The 12,599-nt window shown below is 52.6% G+C and overlaps 3 protein-coding genes across 3 annotated transcripts; 1 reads left to right on the top strand and 2 right to left on the bottom strand.

Annotated features, from left to right (window-relative positions):
• Positions 1-2,225: 2,225 nt before the first annotated feature.
• Positions 2,226-3,872, bottom strand: UMAG_04365 (uncharacterized protein; the record flags this gene model as incomplete). Its single annotated transcript, XM_011392769.1, has 1 exon — positions 2,226-3,872. The coding sequence occupies one exon, from the start codon at positions 3,870-3,872 to the stop codon at positions 2,226-2,228; it is 1,647 nt and encodes a 548-aa protein (XP_011391071.1).
• Positions 3,873-6,323: 2,451 nt separating this feature from the next.
• On the top strand, positions 6,324-7,916 carry UMAG_04364 (putative exo-1,3-beta-glucanase precursor; the record flags this gene model as incomplete). The annotated part of the gene is made up of 1 exon (XM_011392768.1): positions 6,324-7,916. One exon carries the CDS (start codon positions 6,324-6,326, stop codon positions 7,914-7,916), a length of 1,593 nt encoding a protein of 530 aa, XP_011391070.1.
• Positions 7,917-8,212: 296 nt separating this feature from the next.
• On the bottom strand, positions 8,213-11,185 carry UMAG_11148 (uncharacterized protein; the record flags this gene model as incomplete). The annotated part of the gene is made up of 1 exon (XM_011392889.1): positions 8,213-11,185. The coding sequence occupies one exon, from the start codon at positions 11,183-11,185 to the stop codon at positions 8,213-8,215; it is 2,973 nt and encodes a 990-aa protein (XP_011391191.1).
• Positions 11,186-12,599: the final 1,414 nt, after the last annotated feature.

The raw sequence follows: 12,599 nt of genomic DNA, 5'->3' as shown, positions 1-12,599 counted from the left end.
GAAGCCCAGGGAGTTATTCTGTATGATGAGTCGCTTTAACCTTCAGAAGACGGTGAACGAGAAGGGAGAGGGCTCGCCGACAATGTAACGGACGAGGAGCTTCTGTGCAACAAGACTTCGGAAAGTCTTTGTGCGTATGAGTAAAAGCTAGCGGTCACCTTTTAAGGACGGACGCGAGATGGGTTGGAGTCGTTCGAACGACTTTGCTCATACGGGGACGCTTCTCTAACCGTGCAAGCCACTAACGAGACACTGCTCGAAGGCAGTTGCTTCGAGAATCAGCACGAAGTGTACATTGATTGCAGCACCATCGCTTAGCTGAAAGATGAGTGACGGTGTGCTTTCGGTGCATCTGGGCTTGTGGAGGATCCGTTCACTGCCCAGACACGACTGAAGGTCGTCTAGGCTCATGATGCTCGGCATGAAGATCGCACCAACATGCTTTCACTGGCGCCAAAGTTGTCCAGAACAAAGAGCGCTGTGAAGGCAACCTGAGAGCAGCTTTCCTTCACTACATGTGACGTACAGTGGACCCGAATAGACAGATGTTTTGGCCGAATTCAGCGAAAAGAGAGTCATAGTTGTAGTTGGAGTGGTTGTGATGGCAATAAGAGCTGTCGATCGACACAATGGCGATTTGCACAGAGTACTACAGAAAGAAGCGAGGGGTGCATCTATCGCTTAAACGAATAAGCGAGGATATAGGGTCGAAGCGGCAATCAGCTGGTCAATCGAGGCAGGCACGAGAGAGTCTTGAATGTGTGGGTGAGTGTAAAGCGAGGCGAGACACTTGGAACTGAGCCCCGAAATGTCGGAATTAAAGTGGACGATGATTGTGATGACCTCTGTACAGGCGCATCGCGGCTAGTTGCTCGATATACATAGCACGCTGTCCGAGGTCGCCGATGACCAGTGGAGAGGGATGAGGAGGAAGGTTCTGGCTAGGAATTATTTGCCGAGCAAGCGTCTGTGGTTCTGCTAAGCGACCTGTCCAGAAGCGGCTCACGGCTTTGTCACGTCAAATTAATCAAGCAACGCTGCAGCCCACTCGTAACTGACATCAACTCGTGACTACCTTAAAGCGCTCCGTTGACAGGTTAGCCTCGTCTTAGTTCCGCTTGTTATTTTTTTCTTTCTTTTTTTTCTTTTTTTCGTGCGCCTCTGTACTCGTGACTGCAACGCGAGCATTCGTGATTCGTGATGGTGTTGGTTCTCGCTTGATTGTTATTCGGCTCAAGTCTTCTATCGTGTCGTTGCTCACCATTTTTGGTTTGCTCTTTCTTTGGGCCTGCAGCTCACGGTGGCAAACGTTGGGCAGACTGCAAAGGAGTTGGAGGGGCGCGAGCGTCGTTGAGAATGGTCGCATGCTATGTTTTGAAGTGAAACATACAAAACACGAGTCAAGCGTGAAGCACGACGACGTGAACATGGAACACGGAATTGTGATCCGGATGTAGAAAAAATGCTGCGCGTGCGCGTGCGCGTGCTCGTGCTCGTGCCTTCACAGCCGTGCGTGGTGTATTGTGCTTTTGCGGGGTTCAAAACAATCACGAATGATGAATGTGAATCGCGCTAAATTGGAAAGCTTTCACCGTTTCCTTTCGTGTTCTGGTGCTTCTGTGCGCCCCTTGATCGAACCTGGTCAGACCGATTGTGAATCGGGCATTTTCACACAGCTTCTTGACCTCCGTTGGCGTGCCGTGTTTCGAAGGTCAGTCTCGAGTATTGTTGGTGTTGGTGAGGTCTGGCTGAGCGTGTTATCATTCTTTCTCTGCGCGCAATGCGTTGAACTGCGATACGATGATACTAGGAGGGGTTCGTTCCACTCACGTCTTGCCGTTTTGCTGTTGACCACTTTTGAAAATAACAGCCAAAAGAAGAAACCCCACAAAAAAAGAGCCCAAAACGTAGGCCTTAAAATTGGTCGCTCGATAGAACTGTCAAGATCTCATAAGGACAAAGACCTTACCATGTACGTCTTACATCTTACGTGTTACTTGTTACGTGTGCACGCTAGTGGGTCGTACGTGTGTCTCCACTCAGCCACCCACCGTACTATACACGGTACAGTACATGCACGTCCGCTTCTGATGGATGAAAAGTTGCTCAACTGAAGATCGATCGGGTGGCTCATCGAGCTAGTGTTACATGCGATTTTCGGCGATCTCTTTTCGCCGCTGACTTCCATTCACGATTGCTGGTTCTCCTTAGTACGGATCTAGCGTCTACGCCCTTCGCTTCTTGGTTTGTGACGCTTGCTCGTCGTCGTCCTCATTGCCCCTCTTGTTGCTGTTGTTGCTGTTGTTGCTGCTGTTGCCATTGGTGTCTGTCTGAGGCGCTGGCGGTTGACAGTTGGGGCAGTGCCATTCGCCTTCGGGGATCTCCGTGAGCTTGGGCTGCAGGCAGTGCAAATGCCACGGGTTTTCGCACTTTTCACATTCCAACAGCGCATTGTCGTCTCCACCTTCTCCCTCCTCCTTGCCACACACCATGCATACCTCTTGGCTGGGCACCACTTCAGGCCATCTTGGAAGTTCGCCGTATCGTTCGCCCATGTTTCTCGCAAGGTAGAACGTCGTGTTTTGCGCTGCGGCAATGTCGATGATGGCGATACCATCGAGCGTCTCGCAACGAAGCGGTTTGGTCGCTGAGCGTGGCTTGCCTTCACCTAGACCCAGCTCACCGCAGTTTGCATTTTGACCCCAGCAGATGTTCATCGTTGCGCCATGGTCGCCTGAAAGCGAAGGCTCTTCGATCGCCGTGCATAGCAGCGTTACTCCACCGAGACCTACGTTGGTGACCTTGACGCCCATCATGTCAGGAAGGTACTTGAACGTCATGAAGCCTTGTCCTGCCGATCCGTCACCGGACGTCTTCCATTTACCAGCGAGCCAGAACATACTCTGTCCATCCACCACCGCAGAGTTGGTCGGACCCGCATAGATGGCTTTGGCGCGCATGACGACATTCTCACGCGCAAACTGCGGCACTAGCGTTGGCACAAGTTGATCCTGCTGCGAGCCTAGACCCAGACGGCCATATCCACCAAAACCCCAGACGTAGACAAAGCCTTGGTCGTCGAGCGCGATCGTGTGCTGCTGTCCACACGCAATGTGGACAATCTTCTTGTCTGCTAACTGCTTGACGAGGAACGGCTCTGAAAACGTGTTGAATGCAAGCCGGTTGCTCGAAGTAAAGTGCTCACCCGTACGGCCATTGCCAAGCTGGCCTTTTTCTGAGCTGCCCATAGTGTAGACTTTACCGGATTGGGTAAGGAGCATGGAAAAGGTGAGGCCGCACGAGGCGGCGACGATTGCGTCGCGCTCCTTGATGAATGGCGCAGTCTCGATGCGCGTAAAGATGGGTACGGTTTGAGATTCTGGATGACCACACTGGCCGGACGTGTTGAGGCCGGCCGAGTAGACGGAGCCAGAAGCGGTGAGAAGGAGTGTATGGGAGCGACCGCACGCTGCATAGACGATCTGGCCGTTGGCACCAGTGGGAAGAGCGGGTGAAAAGTCGGTAGCATGGTCCAGAAGATAGGCGTCCCATACAGCCGGACCGGACGGTTTGGAAGATGCCGGAATTGGGCGGATAGGAAGTCCACATTGGCCTTGCTCGTTTCGACCGATAATGTAGGCATTGCCATCGACCGATAAAAGCACCGCGTGACAGGACGAATGTGAGGAGAAGACGCGCTTCATGCGGACATTGGACACGGACCGCAAAATGTGTGGAGCTGGTAGATCTGGATGATCAGGATTGACAGTGAGGGGTGGACCGCTCTTTGTGGCTTTTCGGCCCAATGTTGGCCAGTCGATACCGCCGGCGACGAGGACTCTGCCCCACTGAGGAAGGTCAGATTTAGACATGTTGTACAGCTATGATATAGAGAGGCAAGACTAAGATGTTGGGCGAAACTTTGTGCAGACTCGAGTGCGAAACGGCGAAACGGTTGGATGTTGGTTCCAGCGCAAATGAAAAGGGAAGAAGAGTATCGAGCCCAGAACGTGGCGCGCTTGCTGTGTGGGCTGCGAGAGACGCGACTTGAGGATTCCAGAGAGAAGACGAGGAGATGGTGAAACGCGGGTCGCAGGTTTCAAAAAGGAAAGGATGGATGCAAAGGTGGAATCACGAATATTCGTGATTGACGACAATTCACGCTTTGACGTTGTCGAGATGATGTTGAGCCTGCTCGCTCCAATCGTGAATCAAAGAATTACAGCGATTCGTGATTCGTGGTTCGTGATTCCTTTTCATGTTTGTGTTTCCCTCTCACCTCGACACGACAAACCAAGAGTCGTGAGTTTCGTGTTGGAAAGATGTCGCGTGGAGAGAGAGGCACACAAGCAGAGATGCCCAACCAACAGTCAATCGTGAATCGTGAATCTGACCGCGACGCGCAGAGAGAGTATTCATTAATCGTGAAGCACAGAATGTAGTCTAGAACTCGCACGAGACGGTGCATCGACACGAATCGTGAATCGTGAATCACAAATATATGCGACTGTTGTTAGAGCTACTCTGGCTGACAGTGTACACTTCTCGTCACGCGTCACGCGTCGTGCGTCCAAGTCGAGGGTCGTGCGACGAGTACTCGTCACCCACGCTGCACAGTAGTCACGAGTTTCAGTCGTAGTAGTAGTTTCAATCAGTGACAGACTCGAATCGGACAGTGTGCTTCTCACCCTTCATGGTCGGCGACAATTTACAGTGCATGCCAGAATCAATCTGTGTTCATGCGCTCTGCCGTGTTGATGCACACATCTATCCACGATCTTGATTGGAATCGGGAATCGGGAATCGTGAATGTGCTAGCGACTGCTCCGCCTTTTGCATACACGATTGTGTTGCAATCTCATGCTAACTTAATCAAAGCCTCGACAGGAACGGGGCATGGCCGCGATTGAGCTAGAGTTTTTTTGTGAGACAGTGTGTGGGAGTCTTCTCATTAACGTTGCAGGCTGAGACACGCGACAGAGCGGAGTTGAACGAGTATGAGTCATGAGTGGCGCGTAAGCCGTACTGGACGCGTGCCTGGCGCGTACGCCCTAAAGTGCAAGAAGGTACTTGTGTGGCTGCTGAACCCTCTCTTGCTGTCTTGCTCTAATCCCCGAAGAGCAGTCAGTTACTGGATGGTATTGCCATGGACAGTTCGGTGAAAGAACTCCTCTTCGGCTAAAGCATCAGCAGAAGCCATTCGCCAGTCCAAAAGCTGCTGTACAAATTATAGTACATTTTTTCATAGCAGCGCTTGGCATTATGATTGATGATTGTCTTTTAGATGTTCTCGATCCATTCAGAACCCTGGGCTGGGCGTCTTCGAGCCATGGCAACAGACGTCGCATGGCTTGACGCGCGATCTCGGATAAGATAACATCCATCGCTTGCGCTTACGCTGATCTTCACTGTGTTCTGTAGCTACGTGACTGTGCACGACTTACCCCGTTCAAGGAACCGTCACCATCGACAGGTCCCTTTCTTTCTCCGAACAAACGCCGCGATTCGTGGTTTAGTTGCTAGTAAAACCTCTCGGGTGTCAGATACGGTCGACACAGTAGCATGTGTTGTCTTCGTTGCACCATCCAAAACACGGTTCCCAATCCGGTCTTTTTACCTCAAAACTCTTGGCAATCAAGAATCGCGCGACACTACTCAAAGAGCCATTCGTGATTTGCCTCGATAGATACCTTGGAGGTAAGAGTATTCTGCACCAGAAACGGCTGCATGAATGCAGCGCTTAGGCTACTTGGATGCAGGCGACCGCAGTACCGCCGGACACGCTTCATTGCCTTGACGTCGATATCTCATTAACGATTGCCGATTAAGCTCAGCTTGCGATGCTACTCACATCCCCCCCTCTCCCCCTCTCCGCCTGTGGCTTCCGATTTTGATGCTTCGCAAATCGCCACAACCATGCCTCATGGAACAAAGCTGGCGACTCGCCTCTCACAGACCTCTCAAAGTCCACTCCAAATGTGCGAAATCGTCGGTTGTTTCGCGACAGCATCTGGCTGTTGCCATGATTCCGACCCGTTTCGTGCACGCATATGTCTTTGCTGTCGTCTCCGGTCATAGGCGCTCCTTGACAACCAAGTATATATGATTCCCATATTCCTGCCGTGATTGCTTGATTGCTCCGACGCTCTGTACTTTGCTTGTTCCTGAGTCTTGTTCTACCCTCCCGCTTACGCTTGCCCCCTTCCCCCTTCGCTCTTCGCTCTTCGCTCTTCTCTTCCCCATCCACAATCATACATTTATACTTGCGGCAATACCTTGTTCAGTCACGCCTTTCTCAACTCAAAGTCCATCCTCGACCCGCCATGAAGATCACAACGCTCGTCAAGAGTGCCGTCTTGACTGTCTTGGCGTTCGGTCTCGCCTCTGGTCTCCTCAACATACCTGTTCCCCGTAACGCTGTCTCTGGCAATGCTTCCGTTGTCACATCCAGCGGTCTACCCGGCGCCACTTCGAGCGCTCGCGCTGCTTCAGTTACGGGTCGAAAGATCGTCCTCCGCGTTACTGATGCCAACTCACGCGGTGCTGCGTCGGTCAAGCCAAAGGTGATTGCCACTGTGACACTCGATGCTGCTCGCAGCGTTCTCTCGACACTCTCGGTGCCTGGCATCCCCTTTGTGAGGTTCAGGCGACGTGTCCAACAAGTAAAGACAAGCGCAAATCGCCTCTTCTCGCGAGCTATGCCTGCGCTCCGATGGCCATACACGAGTACCTCCTCCAAGATCCGTGGCGTCAATCTCGGCGGTTGGCTTGTCATAGAGCCCTTTATTACTCCTGGCGTTTTTGCTGCTACGGGCAACGCCAATATTGTCGATGAGTGGACCTTTGGTTCGCTTCAGCCCCGGGGTCAGGCCACAAAGATCTTGCAAAACCATCTCAACACGTTTTTGAGCGAGAGCGACATCAGACAGATCGCTTCTGCCGGTTTGAACCACGTTCGCATCCCCATTGGTTACTGGGCTTTTGAAGTGGCAGCGGGAGAGCCATATCTGAAGCTCAACCAGTGGGATCTGCTCAAGCAGGCGGCTCGTGTGTGTGCTAAGTACAACATCAAGGTGTTGGTGGATTTGCATACTGCACCAGGCAATCAGAATGGTTTCGAACACGGTGGTCGCGCCGGTGTCAACCAGTGGGCCAACGATGCTTCGAATATCAACCGTACCGTCAACATCTTGCAGACCATGTCGAAAGAATTTTCCCAGTCGCAGTATGCCAACTCGGTCACCGCGATTGAACTGCTCAACGAACCGGTTCAAGATCAAAACGTTCTCATCGATTTTTACATACGTGCCTACGAGGTCGTTCGTTATCCCACTGGACGTAACGGCCCAGTTTCACCACTGTTGATTGCGATTAGCGATGGTTTCATCTCACCAGCTGTTTCCGACTACTGGAACAACAAGGCGCTGCCCCCACAGTACGAAGGTGTTGCTATCGACTCTCACGTTTACACGATCTTCTCTGCGGAACAGATCGCTCTCTCGCCCTCCGAACGACTGGCCTTCTATTGCTCGCTGAAACTGAAATGGGCCATTGCCAACAGCGTGCACCCGCAGATTATTGGCGAATGGACGCCCGCCTACACGGACTGCGCCAACGGCGTCAACGGTCGTAACGCCGGCAGCAAGGCCGGCACATCTGCGGATTGCTACGCCAGAACCGGTGACGCATCCACCTTCACCACGGATTACAAGAAGATGTTGGGCAGGATGTGGGAAGCTCAGGTGGACTCGAGTGAAGGTGGCAAAGGCTGGTTCATGTGGACGTGGAAGACCGAAGCGAAGGCGGCCGAGGATTGGAGCTACCAAAAGGGCTTGCAGTACGGGTGGATTCCTAGAGACCCAACTCAGAGACCTCAGGGTGTGATATGCGACAATCCTGCTACATACGGGATGTAATCCAGCAGAAGCACATGCAGTAAGAGGTCTTTTTGACGCCTCGTTTGGCCTTTGAGCGCCGTAGACTTGAATAGCTAACAGGTCTGATTCGCCTTTGCTACAGTCGTGAGTCTCAACGTTCACGATTACTCTTTGGCTGTTCTTCCGCTGTTTCACGTTTTCTTTGATCAACTGTCTCTGCACGGCACATCTGTCAATTGTATGTGAACTTCATCCTCGCTATCACTTGTTGCGTTGATCGTTGACAGGACTGCCTCTTTGCTGTGCCTAACCATGTCCCAAAGCTCGCCAGGTGATTACACAGATGTTTGCTCTGAAGTGTCATTCTCGGCGTCACGCTGTGCGCTTAGCAAATCGACCAGAGTTTTTGCCAACATGGCCGTTCCCTGCTTTTTCTTGGCCGAGAGCGTCACAACTTTCATTGGAACAGCTACGACGCGACCACTCAACGCTTGTTGATCCTGGAAGATCTCGAGAGCTTGACGACGGATTCTGTCCAGCTTGGTCTTGGCGTCCTGGATTTCTGTTGGCGTTTCGAATTGATCGGCTTTGTTGACGATGACCAGGCGCGCTTTGGTAGGGAGATCGTTTCGATAAGATGCGAGTTCGTTGTGCAGCACTTTCAGGTCACGCCACGGTTCCGGCTCGGTAAGGTCAAGAACATAGGCTAGGAGGGAGCAGCGTTCGATGTGCCGTAAAAACGTGTGACCGAGACCACGGTTGTCGGCTGCGCCATCGATCAGGCCAGGGATGTCGGAGAGCACGAGGCGGAACTCTTCTTCTGCATCAACACAAGCTTCACCCGTCGATGCGCACTTGGAGTAGATGGCTCGATCGTCACCGTAACCTTCTTGCACTTCGGAGTCGTCGACTCCGATCACGTTGCCGTCCGAGCCGAGTCGCACGACACCAAGATTTGGTGAAAGCGTGGTAAAGCGCCAATGGCCAACTTGTGCCTTGGAGGCCGAGATGGCTCGTAAGATGGTCGATTTTCCTGCATTGGGCAAGCCCACCAGGCCGATATCGGATGGTCGCTTGAGCTCGAGCATGACCTCGAGTGATTCTCCCCACTCACCCCGTGTGGCGAATTTGGGTGATCGATTGGCGGAAGATAGAAAGGTGGGATTGCCGAGACCGCCGCGACCACCAGAGGCAAGCAGGATGCCAGGAGAATCGGCGGGTGTGGGCTCGTTGAGGTCGACACGCCATGGCACTGAAGAGGGCGTCTCGTCTTCGTATGGCGTGACCGAGGCTGCCGAAGGCTGATCCGCCGAGGACGCCACTGACACAGTTACCAGGCCGGATGCGGCGTTGGAAGCTGCCTGGGACTGGGCAAGATATCGTCGTCGACGACGGCGGTCGAGCGCGAGACGCATTTCGGCCGCTCGAAACTCGTTGCGTCGGTAGTTGGTTTCCTCTGCACGTGGATAATGACGCCATACGCGGTCGCGAAGCGTTTGAAGCTGACGCGCTGCTTCCGGATCCAAGAGATCCTCCCCGTCGATCTCGTCCTCTTCCAGCTTGTTTGCCTTTGCCACAGTGGCAGTCTGCTTGTGAGTTGCTTCTTCAGCTGTCGCCTCATCAATGTCATATTCGAGCTCCAGCGGCGGCTGTTTTGTGCATGCCAGTCGTCTACGCTCCTCTTCCTCGGCAGCAAGCACCACGTCGTCCTTGGCGACAACACCGGTAGGATCCCATTTGGCCTTGGCCGCACGCTTGAGCAGGTCGTGATAGTACTCTTCGGCTTCCTCCTCCTCGGGGATGCGGAGACGTCGAGTAGCGGTCACGACAGTGCCAACAGGAACCTCGATGAACTTGTCCTCCATCTTCTTACCATGCAAAAAACTGCCTTGCCCATGAGGCCCATCGGCGCCCCGAAAGCGACGCGAAATGCGAGCGAGGGTGGTTGGGCCATCGACGGCACGAATGTAGATAGAGCCTCCCGAGCCTCCGTTGCCTCCCGAGGGAGGGCCAAATTGAACAAACTTTTCGCGATGGAAGGAAACACAGCCGTCACCCCCTTTGCCAGCCGTGAGACGCAGGTAGAGCTGATCGACAAAGCTGGAATGTCGGTTGCGCTGCCATTCTGCCTTGCGTTTGGCTTTTGTTTGTTCGGCGCTGGGTAGGGCCGCTGAAGTGAACAAGTTTCTGGAGGAAGAGGATGGTGCAGAACGATTGGCTCGCCACTGCGGATTTGCCTTGGTGTGCTGACGTCGCGCATGACTGCGAGCTGCGGGTCGAGGACGAGCGTCTCGCTCGTCGTACGAGTAGTCAAGAGATTCGTCGAGCAGGCGCTGCTCCTGAACAATGTTGCTGAACCCGCCGAATTGGCGCAAAGCATCACGTACTTTGACATGCAAACTGGCGCGATGAGCGTTGCCACTGAGGCGGGCCGTAGCAATTGCACCTGGACGTGTAGTGAGAGAAGAGGTTCTACGCTCCATCTTGATCTCGACGGGAACGTGTGAAGTAGAGAGGTAAAAGTCAGAGTTGTGGGCAATGATAGCGTCCTGAGGCGTTTCGTCTGTGGCTTCGGACTGATCAACAAAATAACGAGAGCCAGTCGCTGCTTGCATGTTACACAGCGGAGCAACGTCGTTCCAACCCGGACGCATGGCTGCAGGGTTTTGAAGAGAGCGAGAGGAAAGATGGGTTTGTGAAGCGGAGGCGTGCTCGCTCGGAGCTTGGCAGCTGACTAAGGGTTGCATGCCTACGAGACGTGCATGCTCTTTGTCGGAAAGATAGGAGCGGGGTGCTCTAGACGGGACAATGGGCGGCAGAATGACGGTATGAATGCCATCGTTGGAGAGCGCCTTTTGGAGGCTTTGTTTGTCGAAAAAAGTGACGCTGCCATAGCCGAGCAGTCTTTGCGAAGAGGGCTCGCGTGGGAAGTGAAAGTGCTGAATAGGACCAAACTTGGAAGCAAGCTGGGAGAGTAGTGATAGCGTGTGTACGACAGAGACGAGGTGCTTGCCGTCCTTGGTACGTACAAAGATGGTTCTGGCAAGAGTCGAGTCACATGGCTCGTGCTGGTCGATCCTGGTCGAAGTGACCGACAGCCTTGGCCCGGAGGAGGACGACCCGACGGACGACGATGAAGACTTTATCGAAGGCGGTGGTGCCAGTGATTCGTCGAATTTGTAGTTGTCCGATTTTCTCAGAGGCGAGTATGTAAGGGGACGGACAGTGCCAGAAAGGAAAAGCTTGCGGGTGCCATATCGGACAGCTAGCAAAGGCTGCAAGCTGAGCAAGGCGCGCTTTGGTGCCATGCCGGAGTAGAATGGGGCGAGCTGAGCACGGAGAGGTGTCTCGTGGCTGAAAGGCGACTGAAAGGAATCAATGGTGGTGACAGGATGAGATTACTTGAAGAGCTCTCTCTCTCTCTCTCTCTCTCTCTCCACACACACATCGTGATTCAAAGATCGTCTTGTGCGGCTTTTCTTCTATTTCTCAAGATTCTCTCTCACCCTCTCAGCCAAAAATCACGAATGTTATGGCAGTTGGCAGACTGAATATCCGATTGCCGATTGCCGATTGCCGATTTCCGATATTTTCACTTTCCACGCGGCGTTTGCAGGCCTGATGGAAAGCATAGATGAGCGGACACTGAACGTATCTTGCCGCCATCAATCGATTCTGCAATATCGAATTGTGAATGGACCTTAAAAACAAATTTGCTCGTGACTTTTCTCCCATAATGCGCCCAAGTGATTTCAAGTCTTTCGCGCCATTCACGATTCACGATTGGAAAGCACGAAATGCAAAGCGCTACATACTGTACATAGTGGCCGTCTCAAAACTTGCCCAACGTGTTTCGACTTGCACAACGTGTTTCGACAAGGTTGACAACAAGAAGATAGTTCGATTCCCGTTTCAAGCTGAACCTAAAAAGGAAACTGCCCGAACTGCTAAGGCACCAATCACCAATCACGAATGCTTGGCAAACCTTAAGCCGTAGCCATCCTCTTCCTCAGTGTGTCATTTATCATTACAGTACACACAGGAAGGAGGCATGTCGGGCGCGTCTTAATTTTTTTTTCTCACGCTCCCGGCAGTCTCTTTAAAGTTAGGGAATCATGCACGATGATTGGTGTAGCGTGTATTTCAAATAACTTAAGCTTTGTTTTTGAGCGGGGTTGTTATTGGCGCAAGTCGTGAATGAGCGAATAACTTATCATGAATCGTGATAACTCACAGACTTGTTCACCAGTTACGATTTGTGATTCGTGATTCGTGATTGTAGCAGTCAGACTTGGAGCTGGCAGGCGGTAAATATTTAATACAAATCTCAACCACGAAACACGAATCGAAAGCTGCACGCCGTTTACGCGAAGCGCTTCTATGCGCTTGGCCACATGGCGACCTGCATCGATTCAGATCCTTTCGATTTTGCCATCACGTCGCGGTTTCTAAGCACAGCAGAGGGCAGTCGTGAGTGATACACACTCCTTCTGCCAGCAGTCGTGAGTGGACGGCCTCGACTGCAATCGTGAATGTGCTGCCTTTGGCTGAGCTGGTGCTCTTCCACCTCGAGACTGTATAAGTAGTAAAGGAGATAAGTCACGATACTGGAAATAGCCCTTCCAACCTACCTTTGCTGTCATTCAAGGCGTATCTCGTCGTCAAAGCAAGCTGGCGAGCGTGGCATTGCAATACCGACGAAGCTCTTGTTTGCTTATACCG

This window comes from Mycosarcoma maydis, chromosome 14, assembly GCF_000328475.2.
Source record: "Mycosarcoma maydis chromosome 14, whole genome shotgun sequence".
NCBI lineage: Eukaryota > Fungi > Basidiomycota > Ustilaginomycetes > Ustilaginales > Mycosarcoma > Mycosarcoma maydis.
Note: the sequence above shows the minus strand (reverse complement) of the source record. Positions and strands in the feature narration are given on the sequence as shown.